We start from the raw sequence: 24,212 nt of genomic DNA on the forward strand, positions 1-24,212 counted from the left end.
TTTAGTCTGTGATTGTGTCTTTGTAGTCTGTCGTCTGCGCTGCACCTTACGGACGAAGTCGCGGACAAAAGCTAGTAATAAAATAAAACACAAAATATCTTACACCTTCATTTTATTTACAAATTACAAACAATTTTTAATATTACAAAATATAATTAAGTGATGGTCTAAATTATTGGATTTGAGCAATAAGTCGCGTTACTTGGCCTAAAACACCATTGTATAATATAGAATACAAATTGGCCAAGTGTTTATACGAAAAAAGGTATTTTTGCCAAGTTTCAAGACTAACATAAGGCAACGGAATTTTTATCATATTAGTCGTCAACCTAGTGTCAAAGTAGTTGGTACGTTTGTGGTGAACTGTAGTTATGTTAAACAACAAGCGTGACTTGTATCACGGAGACGCTCAGCTCAAACACTGCACCTACATCTATGTAATGTACAAGTTACTTAACTCACTGATCGTTTACCGACCAGTGAGCGATACTGGCCTTAGTAAATGACAACAAATATGTATATTTATTCGACATAGCTGAAGATTTTTTTCTAGCTATTCAAAAAATATTTCAATTTTTTTTAAGATTTTGATTGCCTCACGTGAAATTAGTCTTGGAAATAACTTGGCCAAATAATACTAAACAAGAATCAAATCGAAACCTTGTCAAAAACTTGGTCAATTACTTTAAAATAGGTTCAGATTTTATCTTAAATAGTATTATTTTAAAGTCTCAATCGATATACGTCAAAAGAATATTTTTCTCAAAACTTGGCAAGGGTTAACTTGGCCAAATTTTGGAAAAATTACAAGTATTTCTTACTATAGTCTTGTCATTTGAATAAATGGATAATATTTTACAAAAAAATATACTCGTGTGATAACAAATATGTTCACTACGTGATGTCATTATATCTGTGTCTCTCACTCACTACACATTGTCACATTCACATGATTCTTTTGACTATGACGTAGTGAGCACGTTTGTTACAACACGAAATAATCTCATATTTTATTTATGAAATCGTGAATTAGATATTCAATTCCACGTTTATTTAAACTTTCGCGTTACATGTTTATTGTATAATAGACTAGGGGAATTTACGCTGGCTGTAACCCGGTTTCTGAGTACATTTAGCGGTAGTTTATCTATTCAATAGTGTTTAAACTCATATAAAAAATCCGGAGTTAGTCAACTTGCGACCACGGCGAGTGTAACATGCGCCGAAACGTCAGGCATTCCAAGGTAAGATGTGTGTTAGCGTTAATTCCCGTATTCTATTATATAATAATCATTCTTATGAATTTTTAATTCCACTTTAAAATTCTTTATTATACTTGTTTAATTGTCAAATCATTTACAGAACTTATAAAAGATTATTACTACAACCTGGGCCAGCGTGGTGGACTCAAGGCCTAACCCCTCCCTCGTGTGGGAGGAAACCTTTGCCCAGTAGTGGGACAGTAATGGGTTAAAAAGATAAAAGATTATTAATTATTATTAATAAGTATTTAAAAATTAATCAATTTTTCAATCAGTCATAAAAAGAAGTATTATTTGTTTGCGAAATTTCATAAATTAAGCATTTTATATCGTTATTTTAAATAAGTTCTACAAATGATTTGAAAATTGAAAGTCTTCAGTCAACAACCGTTTATATTAAGGAACAATAAGAAAAATGCTCCAAAAAGACAAAAGTCGAGTAAATCTCATATTTAAGATAAAAATAGTGACCTTAATAGCACCTTACTAGTTTCTTGTTATATATTGGAAGACGTTGCCAGTTTAACTGCTAGATAAGTACTGGTTAGCCTATCAGAAATTAAACATGTTTATAAAACCACGTCTTAACTTTAAACTCTCGCGTTGCATGTTTAATGTATAATAGAATACGGGAATTCACGCGAACACGCATTTATAATCTATGCTAATATTATAAAGCTGAAGAGTTTGTTTGTTTGTTTGTTTGTTTGTTTGAACGCACTAATCTCAGGAACTACTGGTGCGATTTGAAAAATTCTTTCAGTGTAAGATAGCCCACTCACCAAGGAAGGCTATATATTATCACGCTACTTCTAATAAGAGCAGAGTAGCAATAAAAATGTTACAAAAACGGGGAACATTTTGACCCATTCTCTCTTATGTGACGCAAGCGAAGTTGCGCGGGTCAGCTAGTTTTGAGGTAAAATGCGTTTTCGCGTTAATTTCCGTATTTTATTCTACATTAAACTCACGTCTCTTTATCTTACGGTTATGTTAACCGTCACTTATCCATCAGTCGCCACTGGCCAGTAGTCATATCTCATAAATTGTGTATAAGTCCTCTCCTAAGTTGGAATATATTGGTCTTTTATTGGCAAAAATGCCATATAATTGTCATTTTAAAGTTCCTATGTACGTATTCTTTTATTTATTCGTCTATTCGATAGTATTTCAAGCCTACTTATGTGTGAAATAAGTGATGTATTGCATTAGCGTAGTGTAGAAATAGTAAAATTCTGCCAAGTTCGACTTGCCAATGTTTTGTAAAATCTTGCTAAGTTATACTTGGCAATGATTTGTGTCAACTTGCTAAGTACGCTTTGATGTTATATTTCTTTAGCGTTGAATATTTGTTTATGCCAAATTACACTTGACAATGATTTATTAAATCTTGCCAAGTTAGCTTTCGTGTTGTAATTGCATAGTGTTAGTAAAATGTTTCAGTTCAAGTTACACTTGGCAATATTTTGTAGAACCTTGCTAAGGTGTTAGTTACTTAAATTTAGTAGACAGAAAATAAGAATGATTTTGTCTCTAATTACAGTAATTACACAAGTGCTTTTTAACTTGGTTGATGTTCTATAAAAACATTGCTACGTCGAACTTGGCAGATTTTACTGAAATTTAAAATTCACACATCAGTACGCTTTAGAAAATTACTTAAAAATACGTAGTAACCGCTCCATTAAAAACTATGAAACTTTGATTATTGGTACAAAATATATTAAGCTAAGATTCTATGGACGGACCCAGATAAAGACTAGCAACTATCGGTAAAATTAGTTTTTTTTAATAAAAAAATATTTTCTCTAATCGCTACAACTCAATCGATATCACAAAAATTATTTAGTCGATTTTCACAACACTATTTTGTTGAAAAAATTAAAGAAAAATAGTGGTAAAATCGATTATATAACTTTTTGGAAAAATATCGATTTATCGCAGTCACAAAAATACACCTGTCTTAAATAATAACCGATACATTAGATTTTAATGGCAACCCGAAGCCCAGAGAATTAAAAATAAAATTAATAATGTTTTTAAAAACTATAATTCCGGCAAAATTGTATTAATACGGTGGAATGTCAAAATAAAACAGAAAAGACTAATTTAGAAATATGGATACATTATTATAGTTAAAAGAAAATTATTTTATATTCACCGAAATTATAGCCAAATAAAAATACAATAAAATATTTACAGTCGTGTGATATGTCAACGGTTTAAAAAAATATAATTTTTCCGTAAAAAAAATGTGTCAAATTATTTTTAAAATCAAAAATATTTTGTTCAACGCATTATTTTATAATTAAAAAGAATCTCTATCACATTTAGTAGACACCTTATTTTCAAAATAGTAGCATATCTTAAAATGGCGGAAAGAAAATAAGCACTTATATTTTTCTTTGAGTAAATTGTAGATAAATAGCGAGATTTTTTTCGAGTTTTGTTTCGAGACTTATGCCCGATTTCTGGGATACATTTAGCAGTAGTTTATCCATTCAATAGCGTATTTTTTAGAGTTTAATCGCTATTGAATAGATAAAACTACCGCTAAATGTACCTCAGAAACCGGGGGCGAGTAAATTAGTAATTGCAATACACATATTTGGTTTGGCAATATTTATCGAGCAACAAAACCGACTCGAAGCAATTACTGCACTTGTTCGGCTTGTACTATGCAATCGGCGCATGGTACATTCGGGTAATTTCGTCACATTTCGGTTTTTATTCAGACGATGTCGAGCGTTTTTCCTGAATTCTATCTACATATTCGGTTTTGCCACCCGGTTTGGCCGATTAATGCCGATATGTGTGTAGCAAGTATAGTACAAAAGTTTTAAATATAAATTATTGTCTTTAAACCCTGTTTTAGTAAGAGGTTTCCTTGTCCGCCATTTTAAATGCTACACTACTATAGTTCTTTAAGTAATAACTTTTGCAAACAGCTCGAACATACTAAAGTATTCTTCAAAAATGTCTGTGCCATTCATAATAAAATTGAGCAAAATTATTGCGAAAATTAGAAAACACGATTACAAAATTGCATTATATAAACGTCGCCATTTTTTCATGTTCGCGCCAAAACCGCAAAGCACAGACTCATAGTGTTACCAACAGAAATATTGTCATAAATTGTTTTATCTATTCGATGTCTTTTCACCATTGCAACATTTAGGATTATGTTTGCTTTGATTACGCAAATAACTAGAAAAAAACGTCATTATAATCTTGCTATAACACGAAAAGTGCTAGACCGTTTTTGATAGATTTTGTATGTGTGACAGAAAAAATCTATGAGTGGTTTAGATTCACAATCAGAGACGATATAGGGCGTTGTTATCAAATATACTTTTTTTTAGTTTTTTCAGTCAAAAAAAAGATTTTTAAAAAATTCTAATTATTTACATAATCAAAGAAACAACTTAAAAGTAAGAAAGCAATGGTTACCTTTAAAATACTGTCTTAAGACCTGCCATATTGTAATATATTTTTTGGTCTGGCAACAAAAACTGTTACATAGATTAAAAATACTTTGTGACTACAGATTATAAATCTAAAATAAAAACTAAGCTAGACGTTACACCAGCTATATTTTGCTTTGTATACAAATACAAAATATATTTGTCTTAAGACAGTTTTTATGTCAATTTCTGAAAAACTTTTCACGGGGTCAAAATGTATTTGGGGTCATTTACTACAGAAACGTTTTATATTAAAGGATGAAAAGAACATATTTAACGATCAAACTAATATAGTACTTAATACTTTTAACTAAATCAATTATAATTGCTACAAACAGGGTCATACCTAGCTGAAATTTGCATTACGAGAGTTCATTTAAACCCGTTATTTACACATCGGGTTATATCTCTCTAAACCCGGAATATATTGACCCCAAAATGGAGTGAAATCGGCTTTCCAACTCGAGCTCAATTTCCTCCAAAATCACACCTAAATTTGGGTCAAGTTTTCTTCGAATTAAACTGATCAAATTGACCCTCATTACAAATAAAAAATAGACCCCAAAGTGGGTTAAATCGATCTCTAACTGTAGTCATATTGACCCCAAACTCGGGTTAAATAGACCCCTATTTTGACCCCAAAACCGTTGCTATTCAGAAATTGCTAGTGCTATTACAATAAACAATATGTATAACAGTTATCTTCGGCTGTTCAATTCGTAGCCATTTTCTTTGCTGGGTGCCTTAGTGGGGGGCGGCTTGGCGACCACGTGGCCTTCCAGTCTTAGCGTGCTTTGACGGTGAGATGATCTGGAAAGTAATTATGAAGCTATTAGAAAAATATGATCAATAATATACATGTATAATATCACGCCCTGCCGCTAACACGCTAACCGCGCGCTCTCCGTTCTCTAACTCGAAAACGGTTCACCGTATGAGAATGTTTTTAAACATCATTTGTTGAGAATTTTGTATTCTACAATATTAATGAAGATATAAATAGCAAAAAGCCAAAGGAAATGAGATATTTACTAAAATAGCGCCTAAGCCTGTGACTTTGGACCTTGAAATTTAATAGTTGCGCACTCCCTACCATATATTATGTAGGTTTGGAGCTTTTAGGGTGTCAATATACAAGTATTCACATTTCACAGACTTACAGTTGGGTATCTCGAATTTCGAGGTGAACTTACTATAATGACTGGACTATATGTTACTAAACGTCATACAGTGTTTTGTCACTAACAATGAATTTTGAAACTGTAAATGTGTGATAGCCGGTTTAAGTTGGCACGCAAGTGGTCGCAGGTTCGAACCCGAGGCAACACACCAATGACTTTTCGAAGTTATGTGTGTATTAGAAATAATTATCACTTGCTCTAACGGTGAAACCTTGCATGCCTAAAATTTGTTTAATACATTTATTAAGGGCATGCCCCAACCCGCAATTGACCAGCGTGGTGGACTCGAGGCCTACCCCCTCCCCCTCGCTTGGGAGGAGACCCTTGCCCTGCAGTAGGACAGGAAAGGGTTGAAAAAATAAAAAAAATGAGTGAAGGTGACAAAACACTGTATAACTAATCAGAGCGTACACGACGTATTTTAGTAAGACAGTATCCAATTACCTGATGAGGCAGGTGACAGCCAGCAGGATGAGCAAGATGCCAAGCGCGGAGAGACCCCAGCCGAGGGTGGTGCGAGCGATGGGGGGCACCTTGGTGGCCAGTCGGAGGAGGGAGGTCACTTGTTCAGGCAGTTCGTCGATACCCTGGAGGAAAGAAAAATGTTGAGAAGTGCTTAAAAATAGGTAGGCTTTTGAAGTACAAGTGCTGAACAATTTTTAAGAGTTATTGAATAGGATGAGTCCGTTAAATTCTGAAAAAAAAAAACACATTTTACTAATCTGTAATCGGGTCAGAAATAACCTTTTTTCTACAAAAGAATCATCATGTATTTCGGAGTAAGCTAACTGTATTTAGATTTATTTTAACTAATTTCTGTCCCACTGCCGGACAAGGGTCTCCTCCCGAACTGTTCGGGATGAAGCCTTGAGCTAGCTAGATGCTAGCTTTGAGTTATTCTGTCAGATTGTCACTACGGTCACGGACCAATACCCATAATATGATAGGCATTTGTACTCGTAGTCACAGATCTCCGTGCTTCGCACGCGGATTTATGCACATAATTATAGAAAATATATAGTCAGTTAATATAATACTTACTTCCTCAAACCAGAGGATGGGGAACACGATGTCAGGGAAGTTGGCGACTTGCTTGATGTCGATGACCTGTGACACGGCCAGGTTGATCTGTATGCGAGCACGAGCGCGCATCGCGATACCCATCTCCTGAAATAACAAGCATATAGACAATGGTAAAAATATATTCCTAATTTTAAGTCAAGTTTTGACAAAGTGTTTTTGCATTTTTTTAAGCTGTTGTAGTGATCATTTCACAGTCAGTTCCGCTCACATATTAGTCTAGCCTTTCTTCCAACTATGTTGGAGTCGGCTTCCAGTCTCACCGGATGCAGCTGAATACCAGTATTTTACATGGAACGACTGACTATCTGTTATTCTCAACCCAGTTACCTGGGATATAACACGATACCCTTCGGTAAGATTATACTAGCTGACCCGCGCAACTTCACTTACGTGACGCAAGAGAGAATAGGTCATAATTTTCCCCGATTTTGTAACATTTTCACTGGTACTCTGCTCCTATTGGTCGTAGCATGATGACATATAGCCTTCCTCAATAAATAGGCTATCCAACCGTTAAATAATTCTTCAATTCGCACCAGTGGTTCCTGAGATTAGCGCATTGAAATAAACAAAGTCTACCATTTTATAAAATCAGTATAGATTAGATAGTAATAAGTATTCTGGTGGTGTACTTACAGGCTGGACATCAATGAAGAGTCTGTGGTCTTCGGGCACGGGCTCGGAGATGCCCTCCACTTTCTCCCTGAGGCTCGGGTCGGCCAGGTAGAAGTGGGGGAACGATAGCATGATGGGGGAGTCTGGAATATAACAAATATTTTGTTAGCTAAAACTAAAACACGGGGTTTTTAATCCCGCAGTAAAAATTGATAGAAATAATATCTCACAAACAGTTTCGAAACCTACGTTTAGCATCAGGTTTTTTTTATTAAAAATAAACAGGGCCCCATGCTAATCCCCATGCTCACTATATTAACAGTGAGACGACAAATCTAAAGACAGGGTTTTTAAAACGGCCCCAACACCCAGAGCTCCAATACCCCGGAGCCCCAAAACCCCCAGAGCTCCAAAACCCCGGGACCCTGTCTCCGAGGCCGCAACACACGGAGCCCCAACACCCACAACACAGTCCCAATACCTGGAGCCCTAGTCTCAGGGGCCCCAACATCAAACCATCTTTAAAACTCACCGTATTGACAGAGCGATACATTGAACAGTGCGTTAAAAGCGCAAGGTGGTCCGATAAAAACAAAATTTTGTTACCACCAACAATAGTTTGAAAACAAGCCGAATATTAACACAACAGCGTTAAAACACAACGGAGCACTCGGAGCCCCAACAACCCCAACACAGTCCCAATACCTAGGGCCCTCAAGCCGTAGTCTCAGGGGCCCCAACATCAAACCGTCTTAAAACTCACCGTATTGACAGAGCGATACATTGAAGAGTCCGTTAGGAGCGCACGGAGGTCCGGCGGGACAGAAGCAGCGATTGTGCTCGTCGTTAGCGAACACGTCTTCCGGGGGAGTGAACCGGTAGCCCTGGATACCGGCCGATGTTACTTCTTTCAAGAATCTGGAGGAAAAATAAATATTTTTAGTAAAACATTATAAGTAACAATATAAACTAGCTTTGCTTGTTTTCCTTCCTAAGTTTTATCCTATTCTCTCCTCTAACTCTTCCTTTTTTTTAAAGTTATGTTGAACCCGGATCTTCAACTATCTGTCGGTTTAGTCATGAAATATTTTCAGGTAGATAGACTCCGTTATAATAAAATCTCTTTAGCTTCAAGAATCACAAATGAGTACACGGTTCATTAGGTTTCTTTCGGTGAGCTTGTGAGCTACCCAAATATCGAGCTTTTTTGTGTAGAGAAAAGATTATATTACAAGTTCATACATACTATAATGCGAAAAGACTTTTTCTTTACTTATAATGCGGAAGCGGAAGCCTGCCTGTTAATTATAAATTTCTAATATCTTCAACGCGCTACCGCTGGTTCACGATAAACTAAAGTAAAACGAAAATCACTTGGCAGCGATCCCTAGCGATGAATTTGTTTTATTCATACTTTAAGAAAGTCAATTTTCTACTTCTATCGGCTATGAACAACCGAATATCTATAAATACTTTTTGTGTAAACAACCAATTAGCGCCTATTCTTAAACTATTCATTTTTTAATATCATACGCTTACTACTCGATGTTTAATAGCCGAGTGGTATAAGTTGACACCTCCCACGCAAGTGGTCGCTGGTTCGAACCCGAGGCAACACACCAATGACTTTTCGGAGTTATGTGTGTATTAGAAATAATTATTACATGCTCCAACGGTGAAGGAAAACATCGTGAGGAAACCTTGCATGCCTAAAAATTTGTTTAAAAACATTTACTGAGGGCATGCAAAGTCCCCAACCCGCACTTGGCCAGCGTGGTGGACTCAAGGCCTAACCCCTTCCTTATTAAGGGAGGAGACCCTTGCCCAGCAGTGGGACATTAATGGGTTACATTTAATTATTATTTTTTAAAGTAATACATGTATTTATGTACAATAACCTATGTAATACAATATTACATGGTACACAATGAACATATGATTGTGTAATACAATGACGTGTGAGTCGCGACGCGTGAGAAATGTTCACACCGTAGCGTATTTATACCATGAATTAACTGGCTTGTTTCTATATTCACATATGCAAAGTTGTTTGGTGCGTGCTTTATTGACGTAAATAACTACAGTATTATTAATAAAAAAACTAAACATCCATACTAATATTATAAATGCGAAAGTAACTCTTTCTGTCTGTTACTCAATCACGCCTAAACTACTGAACCAATTTGCATGAAATTTGGTATGGAGATACTTTGATACCCGAGAAAGGACATAAGCTATATATCATCACGCTACGACCAATAGGAGCAGAGTACCAATGAAAAATGTTACAAAAACGGGGAAAATTATGATACTCATATGTGACGCAAGCGAAGTTGCACGAGTCAGCTAGTTTAATTATAAATCGACATTTTACTTATACAATTACGATTCGGTGTGAGTACAGGACTGAGTAAATCCCACGACTATTGTCATTCTAATGCCTAAGCACATAGTGACAAAGTATGTGAACAGTAATTACGACATGATTGTATGATTGTAGCGATCAAAATATACGTAATTATGTATAGTCTATAAATAGAGCTATTAGATGTGACACCTTCTTTTTCGTGACTATTTTTGTGGCTAATGGATTGGTGTTTATTTAATAAAACAGCTCTTGCCTGCGACTTCGTCCGCGTGGTTTGTGTCTTAGGACAGAATTTTCATACAAACGTTCATCCCCTATTTTATACCCTTAGGAGTAGAATTGATCAAAATCCTTAGAGGATGCCTACGTTATAACATCTACCTTCATGTCAAATTTCAGCTTGATCCGTCCAGTGGTTTGGGCTGTGCGTTGATAGATCATTGTGTCAGTCAATCAGCCAGTCACTTTTGAGTTTTATATAATACTAACGGACCCGACAGACGTTGTCCTGTCTACACGTCTTTAATTTGAAAATTTTACGGGACAGACTAAAAATATTAGACACTACGATGGTAGCGCCGTCTGTCGGATCCAATGTAAAACATTCTAAAATCAACAACTACTAATAAATTAAAAATTAATTAAAAAAACATTGTCCAGCGGACAAAATTGTGAATCTAAACCATTCTCAGATCCCCTTGAACACACACAAAAAAATTCATCGAAATCGGTCCAGTCGTTTAAGAGAAGTTCAGTGACACACTTACAGAAGAATTATATATATTAAAGATGTACAACATAAATTAATTTAACCCATTAATGTGCCACTGCTGGGCAAGGGAGAGGTTATGTCAGGTATTTAATAATAGTTTTAAAGAAACTTACTTAAGCGGCAACAGTCTGCAAAGATCCTTATCATACACAGCAAGCGTATCGTTCTTGGAGATATGAGGCGGGAAGATGGAGCCGTCAGACCCGGCGATGCTGTTGCACTGATCTGTGGTCCAGTGCTGCAGCTTGTCCCTCAGGTTGTAGCGCTCGATGATGCCGTACTGCATCATGTCGTTGGCGCCAGTGAACATCGTGACTACGTCGGGTGAAGTGCCGTTTTTCTGGAAGGTAGAATTTGGTTACAAGTTGAGTAAAGGTGTTATTATTTAGACTCGTGACCAGGGGGACTATCACGTATCTCAGTTGACAACTATTTGAAAGCCACTATGCTGTACATTGTTTTCTCCCTTAGAATATAGTGATTAATACGTTACGTTAAAGCAGCAATGTACGGCATAGTGACCATCAATATGACGTATACTAGTTGTCAACTAAGATACGTGATAAGCCCGCAGGTAAGGCTTAACCAAGCGTTGTTTACAAAAAACAAATCTTAAACCATTAGGCTTGCTTAACACATATTTGGTTAGGCACTTTCGGTTCGGCAATATTGATCGAACAACAAAACCGACTCGACTCACTTGTTCGGTTTTGCCGACCGGCTAGTTCGATTAATAGAATATGTGTGTAGCAAGTGTAGTAGATAAAGATATTTTTTTGGAAAATAGTTATACTCAAAGATGAAGGTAAAGATATATGAAATATATCCAGATTTCGCAAGTTACAATGTTGGTCCCATTTAATAGAGGGCACGTTATTAAACTCCGGGTTACTATTGAGAAATATTGTAATAGAACTTAAAAAACCTAATAAAACTTTTTCAGACCAGGGAATCGAACCTGAGACTACGAGACCAGCAGTTTCATATCCTGCTCACAGCGCCACAGAGGTTAACAAATTTTCTGAATTTTGTTACTAATATACTTAATAGAACATTTACGTGAATACGTGATAACAAAATAAGTATGCACTCAATACTTTAGAACAGCGATATTTTCGTTAGGAGATGCAAAGTCTCCAACCCGCACTTGGCCAGCGTGGTGGACTCAGGCCTAACCCCACTCTCGTACGGAGAGGCCCTTGCCCAGCAGTGGGTAAGACATGTGTTAAAATATAATAAATACGTATTTTTATCCCGAAAGTTCTGTCTTTTAGCTTTTGTCCGTGACTTCGTCCGCGTGGTTTGTAACTTAGGACAGAATTTTCCAGTATTGTCCAGTAGTTTGTTCTGTGCGTTGATAGATCACTAGATCATTCAGTTACCTTTGAGTTACAAAACATGTTTATTACTTCAACATTCAAACTACATACCCCATAAAACAGTCCAAACTCCTCATACGGCAGTTTCTGTTCTTTTGGCACGACGTCCTTGGCGAGCTTGAGGAGTGGGTCCTCGTACCCCCAGAGCAGCTGGCCCACGGAGACCTCCACAAAAGGCTTGATCTTCAAGATGTCCATGATGGAAGCCATGGCCAGACGGAGGAACCTCGCCGCGTGCTTGGATTGAGAGGTTGCACTCTGGAAAGAAAAGAAATAAAAAAATGACTTTACGTGTATTTATTGGAATGTGTACCGCAATTTTTTTTTTCAATCACTTACCCCCGGTTTCTGAAGTACATTTAGCGGTAGTTTATCTATTCAATCGCGTTTAAACTCTTATAAAAAAACGCTATTGAATAGATAAATTTCCGCTTAATAGACCTCAGACCGAAAAAACGCATTTGAATAGATAAGCTACCGATATATGTAGCCAGAAACCGGGGGTAAGACACTTAACGTTTATTCACTATCTCAGCTTGTACATATAATACTCGAACTAAGATGCACGACGAGTTTTATGTACAGCGAATATTTCAATGGTCACGATACTTGATTTACTTAACGATTTTAAACTGTCGAGACTTGTACACATAACATTATAATGCTACGGTTCTTAAACTTTGAAAATTAAAGGTTAGGATACCTTATTTGTTTACCCGACGTTTCGATCGAACTGTATCGACCGTGGTCACGAGCTGACTGATGTGGCTGCTAAGCGTCGTCGCCTTGTGGTGCGAGTTTCTACGCCTACCCTCACTTGGTATTAACTATTTTTAATTGACGACTGGTAGTAAATAAGATATCGTGACTTTTCAAATATTCACCGCGTGTAAGACCCGTTGTCCATACATACATAATATCACGTCTTTTTCACATAAAGGTAGGCAGAGACCAAAGAACGTCACTTGGTACGATCCTTACAAACTTCCCTTGCTTCATTCATATCCTTGTATGTACATACATCGCTTATACTTATGTTTTGTCCGCGACTTGTTGCTATATACAGACACTAGTAGCACTTTGCGTCTAGAATATTTTAAGACAAAGACATCAAAGTAAGTCTTTGACAGTCGTTAACAGTAGTCAGAAGCTTGAAAGTCTGACAACCAGTCTTACTTAGTATCGTGTTATAAACCAGGTAACTGTGTTGTGGAGGTCAGATAGGCAGTCGCTGCATGTAAAATACTGGTATTCAGCTGCATCCGGTGAGACTGGAAGCCGACTCCAACATAGTTGGAAGTCTAGGCTGATGATGAATAACATCAAAGTCTTAGTACTAAAATAGTATGTTTTAATAGTCATCTATTAATATAATGTCAAATCATCATTACAAGTTGTAATTAATACTTGTTTTCCTAGTATAAACTTCAAGGTTTCATAAAAAGACTAATCTAGGAAAAAATGGTTGTAAAAAACTTACAAACAACTTTTATAATCTGACAACTTATTTATCATAATTATTTAAGTCTTTTTTTAGAAATAATATCTACTAATTTGTGTTGTAATACATAAAAAGATCCAAAAATTTATTGTATTAAACGTTTGGCGCAGTTGTTAACGTGGTCACCTCGTCGCAATATCCGTAGCACCGAGTGTGGTGGGTTCCAATCCCACCCGGGAAATATGTATCTGTGCGATGAGCAGGAGTATCTTATCTGTTCTGAGCCTGGTTGTTAATGTATATAAGTATGTATTTACAAGTATATAAGTATGTTTATCAATTTTATTATCTGTTATTAGTATAAGCTTTGCTTGGTTTGAAATCAGATGACCGTATGTGAGTTGTCCATATTTTTTTTATTTAATTTAATTCATCACGGAAGTAATGTGTTGTCTTGCAATAATGTCAGGTGCTACTCGTCACCAGCGGTCTTGTATGAAAACATCATGTACTTATTGTATGTGAATGACGAAGGGTAACCCTTGCTTCATTCACATACATACATTTGAACGATTCATGTAAAGTTTCATTTAAACGTTATTCTCTCAAGTTCGGTAAGTAAGTGTGTTTTTATGTAGTGACGTGACGATGCTGTTTAATTATAATGTTAGCACTGTACAGGCTAATAATAGAATGACTAGTCATGGGGTGTAGGGCTGACACTTATTTAAAGTTTATTTGATTTACAAGTATAATGTCCTCAATCAGTGGCAGCCTTTCTTCCAACTATGTTGGAGTCGGCTTCCAGTCTCACCGGATGCAGCTGAATACCATTATTTTACATGGAGCGACTGCCTATCTGACCTCCACAACACAGTTACCTAGGTTATAATTTCTCTGATGCACGGAGGTCTACCAACTTCATAACTCCGGGCAATTCTGAAGATATTTAACAGAATTATTCTGAAAATACTTTTTGACCCGACCCAGGATTCAATACCGAGACCTCTGTGTGACAGTCGGTCCTGCGGCTGACCTCTCACTGGTCGTGTCGGTTATCCGTCCCTCCGGGTTATGAGAGTGATGGAATAGAGAGTGTACCTGTGTATTGTGCACACACTTGAACACTATAAGCAAAGTCCTGTACCGTTGGCCAGTTTTAATGAAGCTAACCGCTGTAGCCTGTAGCCGATTCGGCAGGGACATTTTTTTTTAAAGTCAACTCCCGCACTAAGAAATGCGTTTGAGTCGCGGGGACTTTACAAATATACAAACAACGGACACAAAGCACAACCAGACCCGAAACAATTAATTATTTGTGGATCGCACAAATAATTGTCCCGTGTGGGAATCGAACCCACGATCCCCCGACGCACTGGTAGTGGCGTGGTGACCTTAACCACTGCGCCTCGAAGGCAGTCATTATTATTAGTAAGTATATTTGTGTTATAGTTGTCAGCCCTATACACAATGTCGTAAGTGTCACTTACTAGAAATGCTCAGAATACAGAGCAGGTACAATCAAACCTTTTCTAAGATTACGTCACTTTTATAACGGATAGCTAACAGATACGGTTTCTATAATCTATCGGCTGTAACAAACATAGTATCTTTTATATAAGTACGATTATCAGTCTGGTTAGCATATTACAAGCTCTGCTTAGTTTGGAATCAAATGATCGTGTGTGAGTTGTCCAATGATATTTATTTATTATTTAAACAATAATGCTTTTAGTTAAGTAAGTTAACAAAGAATGATTAAACCCAACATCTTTATGCTGTGTCAAAATTTTCCCACTTCAATTCATTTTTAGCATAAGGTATTTACTTTACAACCCGCACTTGGTCAGTGTAGTAGACTCAAGGCCTTACCCCTCTCCCTCGTTTTTAGAGGAGACGCTTGCCCAGCAGTGGGACAGTCATAAGTAAAAATCAAAAAATTGCAAAATCGAGCTTTATCTAACTCAAAAAGCAAACCTGAGACTTCATAATCGAAAACAATAACAAAATTAACAAAAACAAATGACACTAAACCATGAAATCGAAACTTTAGCCTTACCACAGTATTTCACCCGAGAATCGAACCTGAGACCTCAACCTTAGTACATAATATATAAAAATAAATTAGCCACTTATACATGATTGACAAGTTTCAAGTAATTACTAGAGTTGCCACGAATAGTGAATTGGCCGAATACCGAATACCGAATATTCGGCAATGCGGTCGGCCGAAGCGCCGAATATTCGGCCGACGAATATTCGGCACGAAATTCATGCTTGTCGGAGGCGCGTTAACTGGATTAAGACAAGTCGCAACCTGCTTTCCTCGTTGCGTAGGCGCGGCAGGCGACGAGGGGTGGAGCGGGGTGCAAATAAACACAACACATCGTAGGCGAGTATTGTTTCAATTGCGAGTAAATCACGTCACGGAACGCTTTGTCGGTGTAAAAATGATACATAAAATAAAACTTAATTACTATTTTGCTAAGAGGCTAGCTTGCTAGGAGCTAAGAAGGCCGACCCTTACAAGTGGTGGTTCGCAAACGAAAAACAATACCCAAACCTTTCGAAATTTGCTAAAGTGTATCTTTCTTCTCCTGGAAGTAGCGTGTATAGTGAAAGGTTATTTTCTGAGTCTGGTATCATTTACGATGAAAAGCGTAATCGTTTGCTACCAAGAAATGCTGAAAAGCTTGTTTTTATTCATCATAACTTACCATTGGTTAATTTTCATTACTAAAGTGTTGTAATTTTGGAAATAAATACATAATTTTGAGTAATATGCTTGTCTTTTTTACATGGTTTGGTATTCGGTATTCGGCCGAATAGTACCTATTATTCGGCCGAATACCGAATAGCAAAAAAAGTGGCCGAACAGGCCGAATAACGAATAGTTGCCGAATATTCGTGACATCTCTAGTAATTACTTAAAGACCTTGCACTTTGTAACCGTATTCAATAATATGAGTGCTACTCAAGTTTGAGTTAAGGTCGTTACATAGATTAAGTATGTATAGAAGTAACGCTTATGAAAAAAATATTAACATACTTTTACCCGCGACTTAGTCCGCCACCTGAATTTTCCCGTGGAAATGCGTCATTTTTCCGGGGTAAAAAGTAGCCTATGTACTTTCTCGGGTATCATAATATCTCCATACCAAATTTCATGCAAATTGGTTCAGTAGTTTAGGCGTGATTGAGTAACAGACAGACAGACAGAAGTACTTTCGCATTTACAATATTTTTAGTATGGATAATGAACGAATGAGAAAAGAGTTTCTTATAAATAAATACTAGCGGCCCCAGTTTTACCCGGTTTAAATGATTATATTCCAAAAAAACCTTTACAACACATAAACATTCCTCTTGAATCACCCTATCTATTAAAAAAAACCGCATCACAATCCGTTGCGTAGTTTTAAAGATCTAAGCATACATACATACAGACATAGAGACAGACGCGGGAAACGACTTTGCTTTATACTATGTAGTGAATAGTGCTGTATTTAGAAGTATATAAGGACTAGAGGCCGCCCGCGACGTCTTCCGTGCGGAATCCCTTCTCGTGTAAATCCCGATCCCTCGAGAACACCGGGAAAAAAAGCCTATGTGTTATCCTGGGTCTTCAGCTACCTATATACCAAATTTCATCGTAATCGGTTTGGTAGTATTTGCGTGAAAGAGTAACAAACATCCATGCATACATACATTCTCACAAACTTTCGCATTTATAATATTAGTAGTATGTTTATTCGTAGTTCTTTACTCTATGGTCATATTTTTGAAGTCATACAAAAATGTATTTAAGGAAGTTTTGTACGACCTCACATATAAAAACTTATCGGAAATGAAGTGAAAATAACACGCGGAAGAGTTCTTGAAATATTTGTGAAAAAAATATGTACCCTTCAGGTTAAAAATACTTTTTTTTTCTTAAAAAAAGACAACTCCCGCACTAAGAATTGCTCTTGTGTCGCGGGGACTTTTACATACATACAAACAACGGACACAAAGCACAACCAGACCCGAAACAATTATTTGTGGATCGCACAAATATTCCATATACAATATTCCACCTTTTTCAATGCTAGTTAGTCCCAAGTAGTGCTATACATACATTAAATCACGCCTTTTTCGTCATAGTGGTAGGCAGAGACCAAAGAACGTCACTGTTCGATCCTTACAAACTTCCCTTGCTTCATTCACATACATACATGTTGTCATACAGGATATTCATGCTTTATACTATAAATACAAGTTAGTATAGAAAATCGCTGTAAAACCAAATAATCTATACTAATATTATAAAGCTGAAGAGTTTGTTTGTTTGTTTGTTTGAACGCGCTAATCTCAGGAACTACTGGTCCGATTTGAAAAATTCTTTCAGTGTTAGATATTCCATTTATCGAGGAAGGCTATAGGCTACATATCATCACGCTACGACCAATAGAAGCAGAGTAGTAACGAAAAATGTTACAAAACGGGGAAAATTATGTGACGCAAGCAAATTTGCGCGGGTCAGCTAGTACTATAATACAAGTTAATATATAAAAACGTTGTAAAACAAGATAATATGAGATAAAATAAATTACCTTAACGTGATTAGATCTTACTTATGTACAATTATAGTGTCAAGGAAAAAGGTCAAGTGCGAGACGGATTTCACAAGCAATTACTGTATCCATTCATAGTTTAAAACATGCTACAATGATGATGGGTGAATCAATTTTGATGAATTTAGCAAAAGTAATAGATAGTTGCTACGAAAGGAACATATAATATGCTAATTTATAAACGTAATTTATAGGTTTAAAAAAAAAATAGTTTGTCTTTAACAGGTAAATTACTGGACCAATTTTGGTAAAACTCGGCACTGAATTAGAATTTATTCTGAGAAATATACTACCAATTTACTTTTTCGAAAACGTTCTCTGGTTTTTGAAGATTTCTCCCTTACATACGAACTCACAAAATGTTCATTCTCTCTTTACATACAAATTGTTAGAAACATATATAAAATCACGCCTAGGGATAGGCTATAGGGATAGGCAGAGACCAAAGAACATACATACAAACATACATACATAAGTACATAAAATCACGCCTTTTCCCCATAGAGGTAGGCAGAGATCACAGAACTACTCTATAATAGTAGTATAGTTTAGTATAGACATCTCTTAAGGTTATCGACCTAAGACATCACAACTAAATATATCTATTGTATACAGACACACAGATCAAAAGGTCAGTTTTTATTGTAAAAGTCAAAATTCAACAAGTTTCAAAAGGTCACTGAACAGATTTACATAATTACCAAAGTATATAATTAGTTAGATTTTCGCTATAGTTGCTTACCGGCAAACGATCAGTGTGTTAAGTAACTTGTACATTACATAGATGTAGGTGCAGTGTTTGAGCTGAGCGTCTCCGTGATACAAGTCACGCTTGTTGTTTAACATAACAACAGTTCACGACAAACGTACCAACTACTTTGACACTAGGTTGAACACTAACCATACGATAAGATAAAATTTCAATGAGTATTAAAATTATTGCAACCTAAATAAATATAAAAGGCTTAAATTTGATTCTAACGAAAATGAGAAACTGTGATGTCACATGTCGTATCGCTATACTCTAGAGTCTAGTCGGTAAACTGTCTTTGAGTTAAGCAACCCTTAGCACGGTCATTCTATAGATGGGTAACCGTTTAATCGTATTGCGCCGAGAGATCGTGGGTTCGATTCCCATACGGAACAATTATATGTGCGAGGATCCACAAATAATATCTTCGGGTCTGGTTATAATTTGTGTTCGTTGTTTGTATGTTTGTAAAAGTCCCCGCGACACGAGAGCAATTCTTAGTGCGGGAGTTGTCTTTAAAATAAAGAGTAGCTCATATAACTGGTAGTTAACTACCACACTGTATATTATCGTAACATTTTTATTATTTTGCCAGCGTAAATCGTACCTTATAAGGCTTTACAAAAGGTCAGCTAGTAAAAGATCTTCCTGCTTGTAAAACCTTGAAAAACATGCGAAGGTTTATCTTTATAATAATCTTAATGAATTCTCCGTGTCATATGTATAGACTAGCTGACCCGCGCAACTTCGCTTGCATCACATAAGAGAGAATGGATCATAATTTTCCCCGTTTTTGTAATATTTCTTACTGCTACTCTGCTGTTATTGGTTGTAGCGTGTTGATATAGCCTATAGCCTACCTTGATAAATAGGCTATCTAACACTGAAAAAATTTTTAAAATCGGACCAGTAGTTCCTGAGATTAGCGCGTTCAAACAAGCAAACAAACAAACAATCAAACAAACAAACTCTTCAGCTTTATAATATTAAAGTATAGATAATTATTCGATTCAATTATCGTGTTACAACCCAGTTACCTGAGTTATGTTATAACACGATACCTCTTGGTGATCTTTAAAAGTCTAAACAAAAAATATTCAAGAAAAAATACTTCGTTCATTTGTTTTATCATAACTTCTAAACTGCTTTACTATTTGTGACCGAATACAGCGAAATCAATTGGATCTTCACGTTTACTGGCACATGACGTCACTCAATGACGTGTTGCTTAAGATACTAATTAAAATTCAACGCACAGATAAACGAATAGAGGAGCTCGTAAGTAAATAACAGCAGGACAGGTTGATATCTTTGAAAATGACAGCCGGCACCCACAATTTAACGTTCTTTCGAAACACGGAAATACTCGAAATCTATACTAATTATTATAAAGCTGAAGAGTTTGTTTGTTTGAACGCGCAAATCTTAGGAACTTTTTTTTTTTCTTTTTTTTTTTTTTTTTCTTTTGTTTAAAAAGACAACTCCCGCACTAAGAATTGCTCTTGTGTCGCGGGGACTTTTACAAACATACAAACAACGGACACAAAGCACAACCAGACCCGAAACAATTATTTGTGGATCGCACAAATAATTGTCCCGTGTGGGAATCGAACCCACGACCTCCCGTTGCAGTGGTATCGGCGTGGCGACCTAAACCACTGCGCCACTGCGCACTGAAAAATTCTTTCAGTGTTAGATAGCCCATTTATCGAGCAAGGCTAAAGGCTATATATCATCACGCTACGACCAACAGGAGCAGAGTACCAGCAAAAATTGTTACAATAACGGGGAAAATGATGGCCCATTCTCTGTTATGTGACGCAAGCGAAGTTGCGCGGGTCAGCTAGTGAACAATATGATGGCCGTGAGTTTCTCGCTAGCTCTTCTCATAAGGCTCTACCCCCTTTCCGAGCTAGTGATAGATTCAGTAATTGTAACAACTATCATAAGTGTCAATATTTGATCTAACTGAATAAATGATTTGATTTTGATATGATCACCCATCCACAGAACTACCTCGGCAAGCGTAGCTTTACCTCGAAGATCGTTCTGTGTTATCTAAGCCATGGTTGTAGACTTACAATAGACAAAAATGACTCAAACGTCTTTGAACTTCAAAAATAGTGACTCTATATTAGTATAGTCATTGACCTAGTAGTCAAAGTGTAAACTACCCACGTTTATCCCAATATGGTCAAAACGGTACAATTTACATATTAGTACCGTTGTATATAGTACTATAGTAATTTGATACCATTTCTGTTTGTTAAAAGGAAAATGTTGGTTTGTATGTGTGTTTTAATCTTCGAAAGTGCTGTACCGATTTTAGTAATGATGGATTTCTTTTAACTATATTTAGATAAGCAAGGCTTCTGATTGTTTGGCAATATTTTGTTGATTCTGAGTAGTCTGACCGAACCAGTCTTACCGAAGGGTATTGTATTATAACCCAGGTAACTGTTGTGGAGGTCCGATAATAGACAGTCGCTCCATGTAAAATACTGGTATTCAGCTGCATCCGGTGAGACTGGAAGTCGACTCCAACATAGTTAGAAGAAAGATATTCAATTCAAATACGACCAAGCGGTCACCTATCTAGAGAATGACCGCATCATGGGTTGCTTAGCCCGGTAGAGAGTTGGACTGGTGACCGCAACTGACTATGAGCGTTTTAAACAGACCTAAGACCTACATATTAGCTCAGTAAAAGTCGGATCTGTTATAGAAACCGTTCACGCTTGACCGTGTTGGTTTCTAACCAATATGTGTTTAGATACGGTCTACTAGTGGTCAAATAAGTGGTCTGTTTTACCAACTAGTAGTTAGTGGTCAACCTAGTGTCAAAGTTATTCAAGACTACAGTTATTAAGCATCTAAATATATAACTCAAAGGTGACTGACTGACATAGTGATCTATCAACGCACAGCACAAACCACTGGACGGATCGGCCTGAAATTTGGCATGCAGGTAGATGTTATGACGTAGGCATCCGCTAAGAAAGGATTTTGATCAATTTTATCCACAAGAGGATAAAATAGTGGATAAAAGTTTGTATGAAAATTCTGTCCTAAGTTACAAACCACGTGGACGAAGTCACGGGCAAAAATTAGTAAGTATATAAAACTCTTCCGTTACTGGACAACGCACAGCCGAAACTACTGAGCTTAGAAACTTGAAATTTGCTATGAACATTCCTTAGGAAGTGTAGAGGAGCATTAAGAGAGGATTTTTGGAAATTACACCCCTAAGGGATTAAATTCCCCTCAAACAAAGTTGCAGGCCATTTGCTTTAAGTGTAAAGGAAATCATAAAATGCTACATAAGTGTTGTTGCTACGGGCAACGCCGCGTGCAATGCATATGCACGTAGCCAGTGAAACGGAACTACTCATTGTATTGTGACGAAGTGCAGTTAAATAACTGTGAACTGATACTAATGCGAGGCAATCATGATTTTAAAACACATATCAGTCTAGCCTTTCTTCCAACTATGTTGGAGTCGGCTTCCAATCTCACCGGATGCAGCTGAATACCAGTGTTTTACATGGAGCGACTGTCTATCAGACCTCCACAACACAGTTGGGGTATTACACGATACTAAGTAAGACTGGTTGTCAGACTTTCAAGCTTCTGACTACTGTTAACGACTGTCAAAGATCTTTGAAAATGATAGCTGGGACTCACAATTTAACGTGCCTTCCGAAACACGGAGGAACTCGATATGAATAATACAGTCACCTATCCACAGAACAACCTCGGCAAGCGTTGCTTATGCAGAAATCGATCCACACGGCTCAATAGTAGCCCGCAGTTTGGTAACGTGCCCGGTATATGACAGACTCGCTCCCTATTACATGGGACTAACATTGTTAATGGCGAAACGTGGCTTTTATACACCTCTGTCTACATCTTCGGGTATAACAGGCGTGATATTATGTTTGCTACACTTCTCACTAGTACGAAATAATTCAGTTTAGTGGCACACTTTCACTTAACGCAACACAACACGGTTGAATTTAAACCAAACAAGATTTTTAAATGTTCAATCATAGTATAGAGATATTCGGGCATCTTCTTCTTATCGTATGGTTAGTGGTCAACCTAGTGTCAAAGTTGTTCAAGCTCGATAGGCCTTTAACGTGGCTTAACGACTGTTATTCTAATAGACAACAACCGGGAACGATTTTTCTGTGCCTTCCGAAGCACGGAGACGCTCAGTTCAAATATCACTATGCGGTCACCCATCTATGGAATGACCGCTCCAAGAGTAGCTTAACCCACAAATTGTTTACCGATCGCCCATAGCCAGCTGCGCTCACCGTTCGGTATACGATCTGTGAGTTAAGCAAACGCGGTCATTTCATAGATGGGTGACCGCATAGTGGTATTTGAACTGGGCTTCGGAGGGCACGTGAAAGTCGGTCCCGGTTGTTGTCAATTAAGATAACAGTCGTTAAGCCACGTCAAAGGGCGTACGAACTTGAACAACTTTGACACTAGGTTGACCACTAACCATACGATAAGAAAACCCATTACTGTCCCACTGCTGGGCAAGGGTCTTCTAGAATGAGAAAAGCCTCCACTAGCCTTGAAATAATAACATTCCTTTAACTATTTAAACTCTCGCATGTTTCATCACGATGTTTTCCTTCACCGTTAGAACAAGTGATCATTATTTCAAATATAGACTCTATTACTCATAGATTAAAGTTTATATTCCTATGTATTGTTGTACAGTTGAATGGCCTAGCGTACATGAGTGTGTAACAGGTTTATATATTTGTTTTGCAGCTAGGTAGTGAGTTTGATGTCTAAGAATAACATATTTTTGAATAGCTCGTAGTAGCGTACCGGTAAACGATCAGGAGGTCTATTTATAGTAGAAAACAGCTAACCTGTAATTCATCCCAAATTTTAAGCATATAAGGATTGATTTTTGAAAAAATATTTAGCCAATACTTGACTTAAAGTCTTCAACTATCTATATACAAAATTTTGTTAAAATCGGTTTAGTCGCTTGGTAAATAATTAGTGAGTTAAGTAACTTGTACATTACATAGATGTAGGTGCAGTGTTTGAGCTGAGCGTCTCCGTGATACAAGTCACGCTTGTTGTTTAACATAACAACAGTTCACGTCATGTCATAGGTCGTCTTGAAAACATATTTAGGCTATGTTTAATCCTAGAACTTCAACTATTTTCATGCTAAATGCCATTATAATCGGTTCATTAGTTTAGCTGTGAAAGCGTATCAAACACACAGACTCTTACATTAGTACATGT

The 24,212-nt window shown here is 36.9% G+C and overlaps 1 protein-coding gene across 2 annotated transcripts in view; it reads right to left on the bottom strand.

Annotated features, from left to right (window-relative positions):
* Positions 1-95: 95 nt before the first annotated feature.
* emp (epithelial membrane protein) overlaps positions 96-24,212 on the bottom strand; it is a 110,757-nt gene continuing 86,640 nt past the window's right edge. For both annotated transcript variants that reach the window (XM_076132675.1, XM_076132676.1), the window contains 7 exons: positions 12,176-12,382; positions 10,859-11,085; positions 8,369-8,523; positions 7,627-7,748; positions 6,949-7,074; positions 6,352-6,494; positions 96-5,536 (listed from right to left, as the gene is read on the bottom strand). In XM_076132675.1, the coding sequence (XP_075988790.1) occupies positions 5,425-5,536; positions 6,352-6,494; positions 6,949-7,074; positions 7,627-7,748; positions 8,369-8,523; positions 10,859-11,085; positions 12,176-12,382 (1,092 nt within the window). In that variant the 3' untranslated portion in view covers positions 96-5,424. The remainder of the gene's footprint in view (positions 5,537-6,351; positions 6,495-6,948; positions 7,075-7,626; positions 7,749-8,368; positions 8,524-10,858; positions 11,086-12,175; positions 12,383-24,212) is intronic.

This window comes from Anticarsia gemmatalis, chromosome 28, assembly GCF_050436995.1.
Source record: "Anticarsia gemmatalis isolate Benzon Research Colony breed Stoneville strain chromosome 28, ilAntGemm2 primary, whole genome shotgun sequence".
NCBI lineage: Eukaryota > Metazoa > Arthropoda > Insecta > Lepidoptera > Erebidae > Anticarsia > Anticarsia gemmatalis.